At 42.4% G+C, this 21882-nt stretch overlaps 1 protein-coding gene across 2 annotated transcripts in view; it reads left to right on the top strand.

Annotated features, from left to right (window-relative positions):
• The window catches only part of Sh3rf3 (SH3 domain containing ring finger 3), a 265267-nt gene that overhangs the window by 135917 nt on the left and 107468 nt on the right, over positions 1–21882 (top strand). The window contains exons 2-3 of one of the 2 annotated variants that reach the window (XM_021227644.2): positions 18693–18968; positions 19607–19702. In XM_021227644.2, the coding sequence (XP_021083303.1) occupies positions 18693–18968; positions 19607–19702 (372 nt within the window). The remainder of the gene's footprint in view (positions 1–18692; positions 18969–19606; positions 19703–21882) is intronic. The other variant, XM_005070858.4, reaches the window with a different exon arrangement.

Genomic DNA, 21882 nt, shown 5'->3' with positions numbered 1-21882 from the left:
GGAGGGGACCTACCTTTGCAAGCCAGAATAAGAAGGTTGTGAGTAGCACCGGGAGCCCCTTGAAACTGCATGTGATGAATTTGTGCAAGGGTGCAGTCTAGAAGGCTCCGTGAAGCATCGTTAGCTGGCACTTGGAAACAATTGTGCATTGCCTGAAGCTGCTTGGGTGTTGGAAACCGTATGGCTTTCAAAGATGGAAAGACATGAATAAAAACATGTTTGAGTTCCCTTGCCTGCACTGGCAACCCATGGGCTTTAAGGATACCAATGAAATGAGAATGAAAAAGTCAGGATTTGGCAGGTAAAATTGAATGAGAGAAAGAGAAATGGAAATTTTATATAGAAGTGAAACCTGGGACCATCTTGTTTGCAGTGTGCTAGAGTGCCAACTTCTTCACCATGGGTGACATTAATAAACTAGAGGGTGGGGTATTATATAAAACAGGATAATGTGAAACCAGGTTGGGCCTCTCTTACATTGGAAAATGCTTCTGATGGAGTACATGAAAGCACATGCATGGTCATGTTCAGTGTGTTACGGACAGAAGTACACTGACTTGGAAAAAAGTGCTATAAGCTAAAATAAGGAGGAGATCTGAGCTCTTTGTCCCTGACTCTGTAAGGATACAGGCTAAGCGGCACATGAGAAGACTACAGGAACAGGAATCTTATGTAACTTAAACTGCATTTCTCTTATGTCAGGTTCTAGGCTCCACAGTGTTCCTTAACTTCCAGCTCTTGTATTTTAGGTTAATGTGTTCTTGTGGGAGAAGATCACTCCATGCCATATTTACTATCTAGCCCATGTAAAAGATAGACTATTATATTAGTGTCCCTTTGAAAGCTGGTCTAGAATTTGCCTCAGTCCCTGTGACTTGCAGTCCAGCAGCAGTTGGTTTGCCATATCTGTGGAGCTGCCTATAAATGAGACTGGAGAGCCAGAACTCTGCCTGAGTGACCTCATCCATCTGATGATGTTTGGACTATTCTCACAGATGAGAACGAAGAAGTAGACATTGGGGATCATTAGCTATTGTTTTCACAGACCCTGTAATGATTGAGTGTTTGGAATTCTGGCCTCTCCTCTGCAGTCTGCTCTCTATTCCTGAAACATGTAACAGCTCTGCCACGTGTTGGCGAGTCTGGATTGGTGGTGAGGAGACATCATGCCCATCACCAGCTTCATTTCTTTGCTAGTCTTGGCTTTCAGTTTGAATGCCCTGCTCCTCACTGAGCAATCACTGGGGTTCTCCCTTTCATCCATACCCAGCCACTATTTCCCATGAAATCCTGGGCTACTTGGGTCCTCAGCTTCATGATGTAGAGGAAATAATGGGCAGGAGAATTTCTACTAGCCCAGGCTGTAATCCTGGGGAGTCGGTTTTCTAATCTACAGATTTCCTAGTCTAAACATTAACCATAAAAAGACTTTCTAAACAATGAATGCTGTTTACTTGTGAGTAACAGAACATTGGTTTTTTTGTTGTTGTTGTTTGTTTTTTTAGAAGAGTTCAGCATATTTAGCTATCAGGGAAATGCAAAATTATTCTGGGAATCCATTATACACCTTAGAATGATTAACAATAACAAAGGCTGATGAGGATGTGGAAAAAGCAATCCTCATTTTATACTTGTAGGAGGGTAAAGTACTATATGCATTATAGAAATAAATACAAAGATTTCTCAATAAAATACAAATAGGATTATAACATAACATAGCTATGTACTTTCTGGGCATATACCCACAGGACTCTACATCTTACCACAGAGATGTTTGCAGACCCAAGTAAGCTGCTGCATTCTCCACAATAGCAAGGAAACGAAGTCCATGGTAGATGTTCATCTGCAGATAATACAACTGTGGTTTTAATACACAGTGGAATTTTGTTCATCTCCAAACTGACATCCATGTTCAGGGGGTCTGGAACAGTCCTATGCTGGTTTCCCAGCTGTCAGGATGGGTTCCATGAACTCCCCCTTGTTCAGGTCAGCTGTTTCTGTGGGTTTCTCCAGCCTGGCCGTGACCGTTTTGTTCATCACTCCTCCCTCTCTGGAACTGGATTCCAGAGTTCAGCTCAGTGTTTAACTGTAAGTTTCTAATTCTGCTTCCATCAGCTACTGGAAGAAGGCTCTAGGATGGCACATAAGGTAGTCATCAATCTCATTATCAGAGAAGGCATTTAAGGTAGCCTCTCCACTATTGCTTAGATTGTTAGTTCGGGTCAACCTTATAGATCTCTAGATATTTCCCTGGTGCCAGATTTCTCTTTAAGCCTGTAAATGTCTCCCTCTATTATGGTATCTCTTTTCTTGCTCTCCTCTATTCTTCCTCTGACCTGATCTTCCTGTTCTCTCCTGTCCTCCTCTCCCCTCCTCTCCTCTCCTTCTCTTTCTCCTAACTCTCCCTTGCCCCCAATTAGCTCAGGAGATCTTGTCCCTTTCCCCTTCTCTGGGGGACCATGTATGTCTCTCTTAGGGTCCTCCTTGATTCCTTGCTTCTCTGGTGGTGTGGATTGTAGGCTGATAATCCTTTACTCTGTCTAAAATCCATATATGAGCGAGTACATACCATGTTTATCTTTTTGTAACAGAACACTGTGATGGGATGTATGTGCCATAGAAAATTATATGCAGACAACAAGGAAACTGAGGCTCAAAGACAAAATGAGGACCATTTGTCTTTTTAAAAATATTTTTTTTAATTTTTGTTCTGTGTATGGATACTTTGCCTGCATGCATGTCTGTGAACCATGTGTGTTCCTTGTACCTGTGGAAACCAGAAGGAGTCAGATCCCCTGGAACTGGAGTTACAGACAGTGTGAGCTGCAATGTGACTGCTGATAGTCAACCCTAGTTCCTCTGGAAGAGCAGCCAGTGTTCTAACTGCTGAGACATTGCTTCAGACCCTTTCGGCTATTTTTTAATCTTTGCTTCTTATACTATTAAATATTTTTTTATTTTATAAAATTCTAATTACATAATTTTTCCTCTTCCCTTTCCTCCAGCCAGCCCCTCCCATGGAAGCTCCTTCCTTCCTGCCTCTCAGATTCATGCTGTTTTTCTTTCACACACACAAACACACACACACACACACACACACACATGCATGCACGTGCACACACTCTCCTCAATATATAAAAACTACATGCCAGTTCATATAATGTTACCTGTTGGGGAAGTCCTGTTATTTGCCTGTTATTTGTCAATAAAGTACTGTTGAGCCTATAGGAATCTAGATAGGTGGGGCTAGGAGTCCAGGAGGATTCTGGGAAGAAGAAACACAAGAGAGTCAACATTTAACGCCATGGGGGTAGGAAGCCTGGAACTATTCTCCGGTAAGAAACATACTTAGATTAACAATTATGGGGTAATTACTTAAGGCAGAGCTAGCCAGTAAGAGACAAGCAAGGCCAACAGCTTCATAATTAATACAGCGTCTTGTGTGTTTATTTGGGACTATTGCGGATCTAGAACCAGGCGGGCGGAAAGGCTCCTCTCAAGGAAAAAGCTTCTCTTTAACAGAAAATGGTAGGCTTCAATGGACGAAGATACCAAACAAGTAACCCAGACGAGACAAGCCGTTTTCCTCTGCAGAGCCGGAAGCCGAACTCCAGGAAAAGAGAGTGAGACTTCCTGTGCGCTGTCTTTTATACCTTCCCCCGTAACGCCCCCTAGCCATGCCCAAAAGTGGGCCTGGCTAGTGACGTAGTTCCGCCTACGTACGTATAGGTCTTTACGTCCAGCCGTATACGTCTTTAGTCCTGCCTAAAGTGGGTGTGGTTAGTGGTGTGGTAAACTGCCCTTTTATTACCTCATCTGTATGCGCCTCTAATAAGTCACATGTTTAATGGCAGCATCAGACTTCCTCCTACAATTCCCCTTTTAGTCTAAAAAGGACAACTAACTTGTGTCCATGAACAAAATGTATCAAACATCTATTCTATCTACCTAAACTTATCTGAAAGAAACACCCAAATATGAACACCTCCTTCCAATCCCAACTCTAAAAATAATTGAAAACTAACACTAACAGGTGTAAACTATCTTATAATATCAATAGTAGGGAGAGGGGGCGTGGAATTCTCAAAACTACTTCCTGCTGAGATGGGACGATGATAATCTCATGGGGACCTGTGAAAAGAAAATGTTAGTATAACAAAATCTCAGTAGATCAGACAGTCTCTGTATGGCAGGAGATGCTTGATTGAAGTTCCTGACTGGGGTTCTAGTGTTGATTGAAGCTCTCATCTTGAAGCTCCTGCCAGATGTAGAAGATGTGCTATTTCAGTTTCTTGGTCTGGAGTTGTGTAGAGTGATGTAGTTTCAAGCCAGTTTCAGGATAGTGCTTGTCAGGTGGAGGGCAGTTCAGATGCCTCCAGTCGAATCAGGTGAAGTCAAGGAAGTGAATCCTCATTCTCTTTCTGAAGCAGTTGAAGATTGCTTTCAGGAAATCCCTTGTTCTCTGGAAAACTCAAACATTAATGTTAACAAAGAAATATGTTAACTTTCATACGTATGCATACAGAAGAGGTGACAATAGGGAAGGTGGAAAACCTGGAGGAGATTAGACTGTTCAGAAAAAGAAATCCACAGATAACAGTCCCTCATTTTATTTCTTCTGTCTTATATCAATGGCTCTTTGATATAATATAGAAATTCTGAATCGTATTTAAATAATATGCTTGAGTTTAGAGTAGTAGAGCCAATCCAACTCCAAAGCCAGCTTCAGTTAAATGAATGGGGACTGAGGCATGTGAAGAAATAAAGATAAAAGGGTACTATGAAAAAACAATATAGAGAGATTTAGACTTTGATACCACACAGTGAATTACTGTTTGTTTGATGGTCCTAAGGGTAGCTATTCATTCTTCTACAGGAATCCATATGTCCAGTATTCTTTGCTGAGTTTACCTGTGAATACAAAAAACAAAACACTTCTCTTTCCTTTTAGGATGTCACTTTACCCATGGTGGACTATGAATTTGTAATGGGCTGTTATCTTCCTCCTCCTGAGATGTTTTCTGTTCTGATAGAATTTTAATTAATTTTGATGGAACCCAAACCTTTTCTCCTGTGGAAACAAAAGGATAACCCCTTCCCCAATGTAACACATATCCTGGTTTCCAGACTGAGGTCATAACATCCTTAAAATACACCGGTTGGTTCAGTTCAGAAGTCTTCTCTGTAGTCCAGTGTCTTTCTGCTGCAGTTTGTCCTTTTTCATCAGCATTAAGAAAATTCAACGTTAGTAAAGCAGTGTGTAACCTGTGTTTAGGTGTCTTTGTTTTCCCTGGCTGTTTATGAAGCATCTCTTTTAAGGTTCAGTTAGATCTTTCAATTATTGCTTGTCCTGTGGGATTGTAAGGTATACCAGTTACATGTTTTATATTATAATATTTGAAGAATTGTTCCAATTTACTGGAGACATATGCTGGACCATTGTCAGTTTTTATTGTTTTAGGTATACCCATAACAGCCATTACCTCTAAGAGGTGTGTAATAACAGAGTCAGCTTTTTCAGAGCTGAGGGCAGTAGCCCATTGGAAGCCTGAGAACGTGTCTATAGTATGGTGTACATATTTCAAACTGCCAAATTCTGGGAAGTGAAATACATCCATTTGCAAAAGTTCATTTCTGTGAACACCTTTAGGATTACAACCTGCTGGTAATGGAGTTTGATTGTACAATGAGCAACTGGGACAATTTCTTACTATTTCTTTGGCTTGTTGCCAGGTGATAGAAAAATCCTTCTTTAAACCTTTGCTGTTAACATGGTGTTTCTTATGAAATTCTGAAGCTTCCAACACATTACCTACTAATAAACGATCAATTTCATCATTGCCTTGTGCCAGAGGACCTGGCAGACCTGTATGGGATCTGATGTGTGTTATATATATATAGGATGAGTCCTGTTTCTGATGATTTCCTGCAATTGTAAAAACAATGAGGTTAATTCTGTATTATCAGGAACAAATTCTGCAGTCTCAATGTGCAAGACAACTCTTTCTGCACACTGAGAATCCGTGACTATATTGAGAGGCTCTGTAAAGTCTTTAAGTACCATGAGAATGGCATATAACTCTGCCTTTTGTACGGAGTTGTAAGGGCTTTGAACTACTTTACTTATATTTCCTGATTTATACCCTGCCTTACCTGATTTGTTTGCATCCGTGTAGAAGGTAAGAACTCCAGAAATAGGTGTTTGCCTCACGATACGTGGAAGAATCCAAATTGTTTTCTTTATGAATTTGATTCTCTCTGTTTTGGGATAGTTATTACTAATACTTCCCAAAAAGTCACTGCAAGCTATTTGCCAATACTCATTATCCTTCCATAAGGAGGAAATTTCCTCATTCGTTAAAGGTACAATAATTTCAGCTGGGTCTTTCCCAGTCAGTTGACGAAGCCTTAATTTACCTTTTAATATCAAATCAGAGATCTTTTCTATATATGTTTTCAATTTTTTATTCTGTTTATGTGGCAGAAATACCCATTCTAGAGTGATATCTTCCCTCTGCATTAATATTCCTGAGGGGTATTCTCTAGATGGTAAAATAACCAGAATACAGTCCAAATTTGGATCCACACGGTCCACATGTGCTTCTAATATTCTCTTTTCTACCCATTCTAATTCTTTTTCAGGCTCAGCTGATAGTACTCGTGGGCTGTTTAGGTCTTTATCTCCTTTTAAAGCCATTTTCAGGTGTTTTAAATCATGCCCTTCTACACCTATAATCGTCTGTAATTGAGAGATTTCTCCTAATAGTTTTTGAAGATCATTAAGAGTCCGGTAACGATCTCTTCTGATCTGTACTTTCTGTGGTCTAATATTCTGAGCATCTATTTTATAACCTAAATAGTTAATAGAATCTCCTCTTTGTATTTTTTCTGGGGCAATTTGTAATCCCCAGCGAGGCAAAATTTCCTTTACTGCCTCAAACATCTTTTCCAAAGTATCCTTATTTAAATCAGACAATAATATGTCATCCATATAATGATATATTAACGAATGTGGAAATTTTTTACGAATTATTTCTAGAGGTTTATTCACAAAATATTGACACAAAGTTGGACTGTTTAACATACCTTGAGGTAGTACCTTCCACTGGAATCTCTGTACCGGACGGGAATTATTATAGGTAGGTACCGTGAAGGCGAACTTTTCTCTGTCGTTTTCTTGTAACGGTATGGTGAAGAAACAATCTTTTAAGTCTATAACTATAATTGATCAATCCTTAGGAATTAGAGAAGGTAACGGCATCCCAGGTTGTAGAGACCCCATAGGCTGAATTACCTTGTTGATGGCTCTAAGATCAGTAACCATTCTCCACTTACCAGACTTCTTCTTGACAACAAAAACAGGCGAATTCCATGCACTAGTTGATTCCTCAATGTGTCCAGCATCTAGCTGTTCCTGAACTAACTTCTCCAAAGCCTCTAACTTCTCAGATGTCATAGGCCATTGACCCACCCAGACAGGTTCATCTGTCAGCCATTTTAATGGTAGAGCTTTTGGTTGCTCTGTAGGTTTGCCACTAGCATCTTGCTTCTGTACAACCTGTACATTTGGCATCTGTTTTCTGTACTGTCTTACTATATTCTTTCTACCACTAAGAGCTTGTCTATAATTCCTAGCTGATACAGGAGGAATGTTAATCTGCGTATTCCATTGCTGGAGTAGATCACGACCCCAGAGGTTTATAGCAATATCTGCAACATATGGCTTTAACCTTCCTCTCTGTCCTTCTGGCCCAATAAAGTCAATCCATCTAACGCTCTGTTTAACTACAGATAGGGTTCCAATCCCTAAGAATTGAACATTAACCTCTTTTAAAGCCCAGTTTGTTGGCCAGGACTGCTGATTAATGATAGTGACGTCACTTCCGGTGTCCAGTAATCTGTAAATCACCCTATTATTTACCTTAACTGGTAGCTTGTGTCTATGATATTGTATAGAAGTTTGCCAAAATATATGTTTTGTATCTCCTCCTGATGTAATTGATTCATCCTCTGGAGCTAATGTATTATCCAGTGCCATATTATTTACAATGGTCAGTGGATCTTCTAATTGTCCTGGGAGAGGCTGTCCTCCACTGTCACTGGGAATGACTGGATAATCTTCCTTTTTGGGGCTCCATTGAGCCCCGGAACCCCGTTTCCCGGCTTTAAAGATCTACCTTGTCTGTCTATTGTGGAAAAGCATTCATCAGTCCAATGGCGCCCCTTCCCACACCTCCTGCATAGACCAGGAGGCTTAGGCCTTCTGTTTGATGCATTCCTGGTAAAAGCATTATTTCTAGGAATGCGTTGTCTACAGTTCCTACTAAGATGTCCTATTCTACCACAGTTAAAGCATGTTGCATCTTTATGCCTATTAAAATTCTTTGAGATTGCCTTCCCTACCCAGGCCTCTATATCATCACATGTAGGGTATTTGGCATCCTGGTGCCTCCTCAAGCCTGTAGAAATAGCTTCACCTACCCAAGCTCCTGTATCCTGACTTTTACATTCCAGGTTCGCTGTATGTAGGACCCATTCCTCCAATGGCGCTGATCTTATTTTTAATTGCCAAATTACCTGCCTGCATTGAGGATTCGTGTTCTCATACGCCAAAGATTCTATAAGGAGACGCCTGGATTCTGGATTCGCTACCTGTACTTCTACTGCTCTGGATAATCTCTCTAAATATTCAGTGAACCTTTCCCTTGGGCCCTGTAATACCTTGGTGTAGGGTTACATTATCTCTCCTGTTTCACAAACCTTATCCAAGGCATTTAAAGCAGCTGTACGGCACAAAGACAACATGTGCTCGTCATATGCAGATTGAACCTGCGTGTCAGCGTAAGGACCCTCCCCAAGAATCTTGTCTTGGGGTACTTCATGACCGTTCTGTAATTCCTGAATCTCTATAGCTTTTGCTTCTTGCCTCCATAAAGCTCTCCATTGAATTTGACAAGAATTTCCGAGCACTGCAGAGGCTAATTGGGCCCAGTCTTTTGGGGTTACTTTATTTACAGTAGCCCATGAGGTTAGGAGCTCTCTGACAAAGGGAGAATGGAGACCATACAAGACAATGGCCTCCTTAATATTCTTTAGCTCCTTCATCTGTATAGGCTCCCAGTGATAAGCAATGGGACCATTTGATTTTTTTTTCGTTGCTGGTTTTTCTGTTACAGATATTGGAAAAACCATAGGGGAACGCATAGCAACCTTAGGGAAATCATTCCGGCATTTGAGAAGCTTTGGGAAACTCCTGTCCTGACCTGTTGCCTGTATTTCTGATTCTGAAGTATCAGATTGAGCGTCTTCTAAATCCTGCAGTCTATTCATCATTGTTTCTCTGACCTCTTGAAGTTCTTGGGACAAATAATTTTCTAAGGACGTCATGGAATCTTTCATTTCTTTACATTCATCATTTACATGTGATTCCAAATTTCTAATATTCTCATCCTTAGCAAGTACCTCAATAGCATGTAAACTGCCTTCCACAAATGATATTCTATCAGTTAGCTTATCATTTCTCTCAGACATGGAACGATTCTTTTCTGTTAGCATTTCAATTTTATGTTCCAGTCTTTGTAATTTGCTAGTGAAATCATCAAACATGGAACCGTGTTTTTCGTAAAATGTTTCAACATTATGTTCCAATTTTTCAATTCTATCTGTGGAACACATTTTTCCTGAAAGTAATTCGATTTTGTGTTCCGTCTCTTTAAACCTGTTCGTCAGACCTACATTATCATTTTTAATATCCTGAATATTTTCTACCAACCCTTTCTTACTCTCCTGCAATGAATTTTGCATTTCCTGAATCCTTTGTATTAAGATTTCAAAACTATCCTGCGATGACTGTATGACCTGTATAAGTTTATTCCTATTTTTGAGCCATTTAATTAACAAAATTATATTGATTATGAAGCTAATAATCACCATCGTGGGTAGGAAGTACCTTTCGGGTAGGTCCTCAACCCTTTCTAAAATCCCATCCATACAAAAAACAAGAAAATTCTTAACATCCTGCATCATAATGTTAGCTGTTGACATTGTATAAAGCAGTTACGTTTGTTACCAATGGAGTAATTCAGGCCAAAATCAACAGGCTGCCAGCGAAAGAGCACGTGGCCGGAGTCAGCAGGCCGCCAGTAAAACAGCACGTGGCCGCGAGAGAAATCTTGGAATACCGCCTAACCTTACCGGCAGGTAGAAGGTGCTGGTTCCTGGCAGCAGGAATCGTGCCTTGCTGAGCGAAGTGGTGAGGAACTTAGCGAAAGGAGAGTCCACGTCTGCCTGGTCGGGCCGAGAGAAGCTGCTTTTCTGGGCGCCTGGATCCGGATTCCAATCCTGCTCCCAACACCAAATTGTAGGCTTCAATGGACGAAGATACCAAACAAGTAACCCAGACGAGACAAGCCGTTTTCCTCTGCAGAGCCGGAAGCCGAACTCCAGGAAAAGAGAGCGAGACTTCCTGTGTGCTGTCTTTTATACCTTCCCCCGTAACGCCCCCTAGCCATGCCCAAAAGTGGGCCTGGCTAGTGACGTAGTTCCGCCTACGTACGTATAGGTCTTTACGTCCAGCCGTATACGTCTTTAGTCCTGCCTAAAGTGGGTGTGGTTAGCGGTGTGGTAAACTGCCCTTTTATTACCTCATCTGTATGCGCCTCTAATAAGTCACATGTTTAATGGCGGCATCAGACTTCCTCCTACAGTTACCCATACATATATCAGAGCCTCCCACTTGGTATTAGATAACCAACTGGGGTTGTCTTCCCTAGGGGAAGACTGTTTCTCTTGCTCTCAGCGTTCCCCAGTTCATTGTTTAGGGTTGAGGTCCCATGTGTTTCCACAATAACTTTTCTGTTGTCATCCTTGTTCAGGTCTTGTTTATTACGTGGCTTTTTTTTCTTTTTCTTTTTCTTTTTCTTTTTTTTTTTTTGTTTGTCATTAAGTCCATTTATGTGGCTTATTACATTTATTTACTTGTGGGTCTTGAACCCACACCTGCATTTCTGGGATAAAGCCAACTTGGTCATGGTGGATGTATGTTTGCATTTGGTTTGCAAGTATTCTATTGAGCATTAAAAAAAATCTATGTTTACCAGGAATTTGGCCCATAGTTTTCTTTTTGTTGTGTCTATATGTTGTTTTGGTATTAGTTTGTTAGTAGCTTCACAGAAAGAGTTTGTGTGTGCTTCTGTCTCGTTTTCTTTTTTGAATAGTTAAAAGGGATTGGCTGTAGATCTTCTTTGAAAGTCTGATTAGGATTCTGCAGTGGACCCATCTGGGCCTGGATGTTTTTTAGCTGGAAGCTTCCTGTTGCTCTTTCACACTCCTCTTCTGTCTTGGATCTGCTTAGGTTATTGACTTCTCATTTCATGTTGGTGGTTTGGATTAATCTATGAATTCATCCATTTATTTTAGTTTGCCCAACTGTATGGATTACAGGTTTTTAAAGTATCCCATACAGCATCTGAACCTGTTGTAATGTTCCTCAGTTCATTTCTGATTTTGTTAATTTTGGTCTTCTCTTTCTTTCTTTCCAGTAGGAGGGAAAGGGTCTGTTGGTTTTGTTTATCTTCTCAAAGAAGAACAGATCTCAGATTTGTTGATTCTTTGTGTTGTTTTCCTTCTTTCTACTTCATTAATTTCAGCTCTGATTTTTACTGTTTCTTGCCATCTAATGGATTTAGTTTGTTCTTGGTTTTTCAAATTTTTGAATCGTGTCATCAAGTCAAGTCACTTATTTGTGCTCGTTCTGATTGTTTTTTTGTTTTTTGTTTTTTGTTTTTTTTTGGTAGTAGGCACTTAAAGCTTTGGCTTCCCCCTTGGAGAACTGCTTTTCCTGGGGCTCAGGCATTTCTGTATGTTGTGTTTTGTTTTTTCTGTTTTTTCTTTTTCTTTAGTTGAGGAAAAAATTTTAAATGTCCTTATTGATCTCTTTTTTACCCCATTAATCACTCAGTAAAGAACTGTTTAATCTCCATGAGTTTGTATATTTTCTAGGCATTTGTTTGCTGTGAGTTTTATATTTTATAGCATTAGGGTCAGCTGGATACACCGAGTTGTTTTAGGGTCACTGAATTTGTTAAGATTTGTTTTGTGTCCCAGAGTGTGGTCTAATTTATAGAGTTTTCTGTGAGCTGCTGAGTAAAATATATATTTTTTGGTGTCTGAGTAGCATATCCTATATCCTTAAGTCTGTTTGATTGTGATTATTTAATTTTGATATTAAACGTCCTGATGACCTCTCTGTTGGAGAAAGTGAGGTGTTGAAATCACCTAGGCTTAATGAGTTAATGATCATCTGTGTCTTTAATTCTTAATTATGTACTCAAGTTAATGAAGTACACGTTTTATGAAATTGGACACACCAGAGTTTGGTGCATATGTGTTTAGGATAGTAATGTCTTTTTGGTTAACCATTCCCTCAATTAGACTGATGTGTCCTTCTTTATCTCTTCAGGTTAGGTTTTGTTTGAAGTCTACTTTGGCAGATATTGGGATAGTGGTGCCTGCTTGATTCCTTGTCCCTTCTCACTGGAGTCCTTTTGTGCATCTTTGCTCTCTAAGGCAGTGCTTACTTTAAAGTTAAGATGTGTTTCTTGTAGACAGCAGATCATTTTTGTGTCTCGATTCATTCAGTCATCCAGTGTCTTCTGGTGGGAGAAATGGGGCCATTAATATTTAATGATTTTATTGAAAGCTGTTGCATTGTTAAATCCAGTATTGTTGTTTGTGTTTGAGTAATTTTAGCTATGCTTTTCTTTCCAAAGTTTCTCTGCTATGTTATTTCCTCTCTTCGCCCCAAAGTATTGTGTTTTGTATTTTGTGTATCTTGGATATAATTTCTTTAGGCTACTTAGGTCATGGGAAGTTTTTCTTTCTCCTTCAAACATGGGAGATAGTTTTAGTGGGCACATTAACCTGTGCTGGTCATTGTGGTCTTTTAGGGTTTGGAATGCATTGCTGTGGGCTCCTCTGGCCTTCAAACTCTCCATTGAGAAATCCACTGTTAATCTGATGGGTTTTCCTTTATATGTAACTTGTTTTTTCTCTCTTAGCATTTGGTTCTCTTTCTTTGTTCTGTATACTTAACATTTTAACTATGATGTGCCTCTGGGGAGTATCTTTTCTGGTTTCGTCTATTTGTATTCTGTGCACTTCTTGTATTTGTGTAGGTGTATCCTTCCTTATTTGGGGGACATTGTCTTCTATGATCTCACTGATGATCTAGCTCATGCCACTGACCTGGGACTCCTCTCTTATATTTATTTCTGTGGTTTAAAGGTTTGGTGTTTTACCTTTCTTCTATGTCTTCTGCTTTGTTTTTTTAAATTTTATATTCTTTGCTTATTTGTCTGGGTCCTCTGTTTTATCTGCTTTATCCTGGGCACTACTATCCTATCATCTGCTTGTTCATCCTACTTGGAAGGCTTTCTCTCAGGTTTTCTAGTTGGGCTGTTGGGCTTTGCATTCCCATCTTCATTTTCTCTTGAGTCCTCTTCAATGTTTTTATCTCTTCATTGCATTCCATTTTAAATTCTCTATTGTCATCTTCATCAGCCTTATATATGTGGGTTCCCCCCCCCCCTGCATTGCTCAGGCATTTAGCCTCTTTAAGTTCATTCTCTTTAATTTATTGAGCTGTTTCTTTATGTCTTCTTTAAACTCCTTAAATTATTTGATGAAGTTTATGATCGTTCTTAAAGTCTATATCCTGGGCTTCATCTAGGTAATTCTCATTGGTGAGCATTTCTGTAGGACTGGTGGGTTTTGGAGCAGAGAGGCTTCCTTGATCTTCATATTGTTTGCATACTTGCAGTACAGCTGGGCATGTGGATTCTTTTGTTAGTTCTGTGTCTGTTATAGACCAAGTAGGTCAGGGGAGGACACAGACTATATAAGCCTGCTTAGACCTAAAGATTGGTTATAATGAAGTCAGGTAGATACAGTGAATTGGTCTGGTGTGTAGGATGTGCATCCTGTTCCTATCCTGAAATTTAGAGGTAGATCTAGGGTTGATGTGGGTGTGTGCAGAAGAGGATCCTGTGGACTCACCTGACTAGACTCTGGAGAAGGGTGTCCAGGATCTGGTTGGATGAAGCCCGTAGATGTGTTTTAGGAGGGGCCTGTAGGTTGTGGACAGTCAGGGAGTGTTCTGGAAGGTTAGAGATTGTATGTTGTGCAGGCAGGGGTGGCCAGACTAGGCTGGTGTACTGGATGTGAGGTCTGGGCTAGATCTGGGGTTTGAAGAAGGGTACATGAAGGGGAGGACCAGGCAAACTCACCTTGTTAGACTCTGGGGAAGGATTCACCCTTGGTTTAAAAAACATCAGTAGCAAGAATATCATTGGCCCAAGGTTAACCACATAGTCACCTTCACTGGTCTGAGTTCCTAGCAGGTGTGTGTGTGTGTGTGTGTGTGTGTGTGTGTGTGTGTGTGTAAGGTCACAGTATTTGTGGTTCTGGAAGTCTTTTGTTTTGGTTAACAGACATGAATACATAAGATCCCCTCCTTAGTAACCTTTTGGTTTGCTTCATGTATTTATGTACTTAACTTTTATGGAGGGCTTAGCAAAAGTGATTCCATTATGATTCTGATAACTTTCACATAGTTATTCTATCAGTTTATGCTTTGATCCTGTGACCTTTATCAGGCCAGGGATTAAGGACAAACATGGACTAATCACTTATAGCGATTGGACCCATAGCCATTATTAACAGGTAGATAGAACCCCAAGTAGCGAGCATTGAGTGAAAGACACTGAGTTCATAGAGTCTAAAGGTTCTTGATTCCTGTGTTTCATTCTGGTTTTCTGGTGCTCTCGTGGTGGAGGAGACATCTATGTGTGCTTATCCACTTGGCTTCAGGCCCTGGTGACCCCATGGCCCAGGGATGCGTGTGAGACCCTGCAGAGTTGGAGGTATAATGGAATCCCATTTGTCAAAGCAAACTGCTGAATTTGATTCCTTAGAAGCTGCAAAGTGCTGCTATGCATATGTAAGAACCCTGTCTCTGTGGGGGTAGGATATTAAGCCCAGAGGAAGATCTGCATGTCTCATCTGAGTAATGAGCCATGAAATTGACATTATAAGTTTTAATTATTATTAATGCCTTGCAGGGTAGCTGGTGTTAATTATTCTGTAGGCTTCCTAGATATATTTCTTCCTCTTCCCTTTTATTTCTTTTTCTTAATGCCTTAATGGTGGCTTCCTGGTCGTGTTTGAACTCGAATCTTCCTAGGGGGGGATGCCCTCCCTGTGAGAGAAGTTGTCTCTGGAAAGAAGGCAAATAGCTGTGATTGGAACAGGCAGCGGGAACCTAGGAGTTTGATGGGCTGCCACAGTGCGATTTGCAGGAGTCTCATCTCGGCTTCCTCCCCAGTGATACTCACCTTCCTCTAGGACCAGCCAGGAACTAATTAGTTAACCTTATAATGGGCTTTGAAGATCAGACTGTGGAAAGTGCCATAAGTCAGGGTTGAGATTCCCTTAACACAGAGTCCTGGTCTCTGGCTGGTCTGCTCCTGCATAACTTCATGTCAACATCATTGTGACGTGTGTGTGTGTGTGTGTGTGTGTGTGTGTGTGTGTGTGTCTGTCGGTCTGTCTGTCTGCTCAGAACTGTGTCTATATTGCTACTATACATTTTAAATACTCATGAGAGTCAGAAGCGGTACAGGAGTGGGCTCTGACCTCTGCTGCCCCCCTACCTTCCCCCACACTGTTCTCCTTACCTACTGCCTGCAGCAGAGATACAGCCTGGCTTGGGATTACCCCGAGATCCCTTGAACTAACAACAAAAAGATGGTGTCTGCTGTTTCTCGGGTTTCTCTCTGGTCCTGGTTGTCAGAGTGAATACAGCATAGCTCTGTTAATACAGTAGACAGGAAACTCCAGGCATAGGAGCCCAGTACCAGTGCTGTGGATCTAGGCAGGAAAAGAGATGGTGTGGAGCTGTGTCAGCTGAGCCCATAGGTTTCAGAAGTGTATCTCCTCCTTGGGCGTTGTCATGTTACCCACCATGGCTAGAAAAGTGTGTGTTTGCTTCTATTCCAGGGAGTTTGAATTCCTTGGCACAGTGAAAGCCACTGGAATTTGCAGGGCAGGCTCCAATGTACACCTGTGCCCCCAGCATCCAGGACAGTACATTGAGAACAGAGGGAGAGGTAGGTGGGGGGAGATCTAAGAGTATGGCAGTAGAGTAGCAGGCTTTGAGAAGAAAGGCTGGGGTTCAGGGAAGGATGGGCACAGATAGATGGAGTCTGCATGGTCTGAATGAAGAATGTAGGAAGTAGTGCTAAAGGTACAGAGAGGTCTTGTGGGACGGTCTAGAAGGTCTACATTCCAAACAAATTGTCTAGACTGATATGAAATCTACTGGTCGGCATGGAGAGTTGGGGACACCCAGAGGCAAGCAGAATTGGGTCTATAATGGTGATGAGTAGCCCATGGCCTGCATATGTGTGGGACCATCATCTACATAGAGAATCAGTACAAACCCGAGTTTCCTGAGACTCAGGACGCTGCCTTTCATGACCAGGAAGTGGGTAACTTGTGGGTCCCTGGACTAGGTGCTATTCTATAGTTCAGGCCCTAAAGTCAATCAAGCTGTCTCCTAGGCATTTATTTCCTGTTTCCCTGGCACTACATTCCCACCCTCCCAGCTAAACTGAGTGATCCAGTGCCATGGTTGTCCATAGTGGGTGAGAACGGTACTTGAAATGGTTCCTGTGTCAGCCTGTCTCAAGAAAGCCAAGTCGTTTCTGGGCAGGGGAACTGGGGGAGGGCTCTATGTTCATTGGCATTGGGTCTTTGAAGGACAGTGATGGTGCAGGTTTGGCATGGTCTGTCCTGCTCACACTGCGATCGGTGGTAGCAGAAGCTTCCAAAAAGCCACCAAAGCCGTGTCTCTAAGACGACGAGTCTAGCAGAAGAGAGCACAGAGTGCCAGTCTGTGTCAAGGAACATTCCTTTGGGTAGCCAGTAGAGGTGCATTTTTGAGCAGAAGAATGTGTTCTTTTCTTACTGGCACTTGAAACCCCTTTTCTGAGTAAAATTCTAAGTGTTGTCATATAGTCAATAGTGAAAATATTCCTGTCATGACTTGACTTTTAATGTGGTGGCAAGCTGAGGAGAAACATCTTTTTGTAGATTAGCTGGCAGAGTGGGGATAGGTTTCCTAACCTATTGTCATCCTGAGCTTGGTAAATTCCTGGTTTGGGAGGAATGTGCTATGAATTGAGGGGTACTTGGCAGCATCCGTGGCTCTGCTCACTAGATGCCACCAGCACCCTTCCTCGTTGTGACAACCCGAAGTATCTTGAGAAAAATTGTTCCTGATGCAAAAGCCATGGGCCAGGGACTGGCTGGCCATTATATGGCCCTGGGGCTTTCCTGATGGCCCACATTCAGCATCTCTTTAGTCTTTTTGAAGCAAAGCATTGGATTGCAAATAGCCTTTCGCCTGTACTCTCTAAAGTCTGGGCCTGGTACAGTCTATTGTACTTAGACCACAAAGCTATCCAGAATGAGTTCTGTAATGAAATGTTCTCTGGTGTTACTATTTAATTGGTTAGTGGGGGTTGTTTGTCAATTTGCCAGCAGGTTTCTCTTAAATGCTGTCATCAGACATCTCTGAGACATAAATGTAGAATGATTGATTTGCAATGTGCTATTTAAACCCTCTACAAAGACTTCTTGATGTACTGCGGCTTTGAGCTTTGTATGGCTATTGATTGATTTTAAATACTACAGAATCCTTGGCTCAGGGGGCCCTTTTGAGAAGAATGCTACTTCTAGGAGGGAATGGCTGGACATTGACTCACAGACAGTGACAAGGCTTTCCTCAGGCACAGAATGGATCACTGAACAAGTGTGGACCACCAGGAAAGAAAAGCAAGGGACAGAATTTACCAGTCAGGGCCACTTAGAAAAGTATAGCGAATGGACAGTAACATCCGATCGATTTAGGATTGAGAGTCTCCTTGCTGCCAAAGATTTTGTTTGGGCTTTAACTGTGGGTGCTGTTTGAGACCACAGTAGCAAATGTCATTCAGATAAGTTGACAAACATTGACAGGATGACAAACACTTCCTGACTGTATAAGACCAGGGTTAGATATCTTGGGAGTATCCTTCCCTCTGGACCAGATTGTTGCATGTGAAGAGAAAGTTTGTATGGCTTGGGGAATGGGGAGGTGTGTGTCCTGGGACTGGGGAAGCAGCCTCTGAATTCTTTCTCCACCAGACATCTCTCACCTGGGCTGGGTGAGCATATGCTATTGGTCCATAGAGAGGGAGACGCACACAATGGGTAGAGTATTGTCAGCCTGACTTGCTTTGAACCAGTTACCCCCGCCCCTGCCTGGTTCCTCCTTATCTCTGACAGATAATGCCTCATCACTTCCTTCAGAGCCTTTCCAGTGCAGTGGTCTCTATGGGAAGCTGGACGCCATTTGGTCCTCATGTATATGATTGACAGGTTTGCTCTTGAAGGGACTATCGTGCTTTTCTGAGGTCAGAGAACTTGTATGTTCCCATGTTAGACTGTTTGTTCCTTTGGAATGTTTTCTGCTCTCAGAATGCCATTTACACACGAGACACACAATGACCACTGAACCCATGCCCAGGACAAATCTCTTGGGTGCTAGGGAGGGGGCATTCCGAGTAACCACCTGCTACTTTCTGTTTCAGAATCTGTCCCAGCTTCCCTATGGCAAGGCGCTCTACAGCTATGAGGGAAAAGAACCTGGTGACCTCAAGTTCAACAAAGGGGACATCATAACCCTGCGGCGCAAGGTGGATGAGAATTGGTACCACGGGGAGCTGCAGGGCACTCACGGCTTCCTGCCAGCCAGCTACATCCAGTGTGTCAGGCCCTTGCCACAGGCTCTGCCCCAAGGCAAAGCACTTTATGATTTTGAGATGAAGGACAGAGACCAGGACAAAGATTGTCTGACCTTTACTAAGGTAAGGTGAACCCGGTGGTTGACCTCTGCATCTACGCAAGTCTGCTCAACCAAGAGTCTACATCTAGGTTTAGAGCCTGGCGTCTCTGCTAGGCCATAAGCAAATGACCACCCTCCATCCCCCTGCCTCTGTGAAGGGGAGTGGGGGGGATGTGTCTGCTTCGTGGATTTGATTGTATTGTTATTGATTTTGTTTGCGTGAATGAGAGCTCCTAAGAAGAAGCTGTGTCTGCAGAGTATGACTGATTAGAAGTTTGGGACTGTGAAGAGGTTGGAATGTTGCAGGTCCAGAGGCTAATTACCTTGTCTTAGGTTAGCATTATCCCCCAACAGCCATTCTTTGACTATATCAGTATCAGAACTAACATCCTGTGACTGACAGATGAAAACCTTTCTGAATCTATTAATTTAACAAATTGCTAGCTTCCACCAACCCAAAAGCATTAGCATCATCAGATAACATCTTAGGCCTATAGACAAGCTCCCCCATCTTGCTGTATCTGCCTCCACGATGTACCCACTATTGTATTTTAAACATGCCTTGATTATGACTTTCTTTCTTCTGCAAAACTATTTAACGTCATGAAATGACTTCCATGATGGAACATGGTTTTGGGTAACCCAAATGTGATTTCCTAGGTCCTGGTCATTCAAAATGGCTCCAGAAAAAAACAAAAAACAAAAAACAAAAAAAAAACAAACAGGAAAGAAAAACAACCTCGTATTCTCTTCAAGGTGAGAGCTGTGATTTTGCATTGATGTTTATTTCGTTTTGATTTTCATTGTGGAATGGTAAGAGATAACACAGCCCACTAATGCATGGCTTTAGCCAGCACTGGTATGGACTCTTGAGATAGGTGAGCTGTTAGTAGCAGTCATAATTTTTTTTTCCGAGACAGGGTTTCTCTGTATTGTTTTGGAGGCTGTCCTGGAACTCACTCTGTAGACCAGGCTGGCCTCGAACTCACAGAGATCCACCTGCCTCCACCTCCCAAGTGCTGGGATTAAAGGCATATGCCATCAACGCTTGGCAGTAGTCATAATTTTAAGGTTTTAAATATTGACTATATGCAGGGAAGTTCAGTTTTCCCAGGTCTCTGGGGAATCATGGTAGAACTACTGCAGAGCCCCAGTTCATCCTGTAAAGCTGGCCTACCTACTACAGGGTGACAGTAGAATCAACTAGGCATAGAGGATCTCTATCATTATTATTATTAATTTTTGAGTATAATGTATTGCCTGTATGTATGTCTGTGCCCCATGTGCCTGCACGATAACTACAGAGGCCAGAAGAGGTGTTGGATCTCCTGGATTTGGAGTTAGAGATAGTTATGAGCTGCCATGTGGGTGCTGGGAGTTGAACCCAGGTCCTCTGGAAGAGCAGCTAAGTGCTGTTAATCAGTGAGCCATCTGTCCAGGCTGGCATGGAACATCTTTGGAAGTACCTAGCCTGAGAGCTTGGTCACCAACCAAACAGCATTTACTGTGGAGCCCAGTGAAAGGTGAGTTAGGTTGGTGGTCTTCCTGGAGTTCCTGTTTCATTGGTTACAACACCTAGAGGCTGCCAGGGAAGCAGGTGGAGCCTGCTTTATTTACTCCAGGGTACTCTCTCTCCTCCTTCCTTTCCTTCTCTTGCCCTCTCCGGCAGGGCTGTAAACATCAGAACCTGCCCTCTCAGTATCTGGCTTGAAGAAACAGTTCCTGGAGATTACTGTCACTCTCCCCTGCTGCCTCCTCATCTGCTGGTACAGAGCTTGGCTGTGGCATTGCAGCTCTGCAGCCGGCTTCAAGAGTACCTTCTTGCACACCATTTTTATTTTTTTTACTTGAGAAAAGTTGATGGTTTCCGTGCCAGACTGCTGTTTATGTCTTATTCTATTGTTCACCCTGACAGTGACTAATCTATTTTTCATTCTGGGAACCAGCCCTTTCTTGCTTGCTTTCAGCAAGGCGTTGAGATGCTAATTCCTATTGTCATCTCACTTAGCTCCTGGGGAAGCCAGCGCTGGTCTCCTTCACTGCCTCCCTCCCTTTTCTTTTTCCCAGTCTGAAGCCTCTGGTGCCTTCCCAGGGTGCCTTGCAGGCTTCTTTGCTTTGGAGAGCCTGCCCTGAGCGACTACTCTCCAGTGTGTGCTGGTGTTCTGCTCTGGCACTTGTAACTTCTTAGAGCCCTCTTACATCCTCGCTAAGAAAACAGGCTCCCAAGGATGCTTAGCTCTATCGGCTACAGCAACAGAATCAATAGAGTCAGAGACTCTCCTTGTGGGCACACAAGGGAACTACTAGGGATAGCTCGGCAAAGTAAGGTGTCCTGTAGAGTGTAAAGAGCAGGTGTTTCCTGGCAGGCCGGCTTCTCCCTGTAGGATCATGGGCTCCCTTGCCTTCCATTTCCATTCTAGATGCCTCTGCCTGTAGCACTCACTGACGATAAAGACCAGAGTCCCCTGGACAAGAAGACAAATGGATAATTGATTATTCAAAACACATACACTGGGTCTGACCCATGCTGGACACTGTACTGTGTTCAGGGACAGAGACCAGGCCCTCCTGGAACCTGGATTTGGGAGACAGGGACAGATTAAGTCTAGAGAAATGAGGGTAATGGAAGACTACCTTAAGGGAAGCTGCCTGGTGTTGCCTTATCCAGGAGAAATATGAGACAAGGTGTGAAGATGCCAGTGTAGTCGGTGATAGGACCGAATATTTCTTGTTTCCAAAGAAACTGTACATTAGCCCTCAAGGGGCAAATCAGAGCTCAGCTTGTCACAGATTCATTTTGTGGCTGACTTGTTTAGTGTGTGGCTCTGCTGGCCTCAGTATGTCCCTGATGTAGGTTTGGTATTTGAGGCTCTCTAGAAGGAGGCCTGGACCGGCTGTGACGGGGTTCAGGGCTCTCCTGTCACTGAGGGTGTCAG

The sequence above is a fragment of the Mesocricetus auratus genome, unplaced genomic scaffold (assembly GCF_017639785.1).
Source record: "Mesocricetus auratus isolate SY011 unplaced genomic scaffold, BCM_Maur_2.0 Super-Scaffold_100027, whole genome shotgun sequence".
NCBI classification, from domain to species: Eukaryota; Metazoa; Chordata; class Mammalia; order Rodentia; family Cricetidae; genus Mesocricetus; species Mesocricetus auratus.
This window is presented reverse-complemented; position numbering and strand designations above follow the sequence as displayed.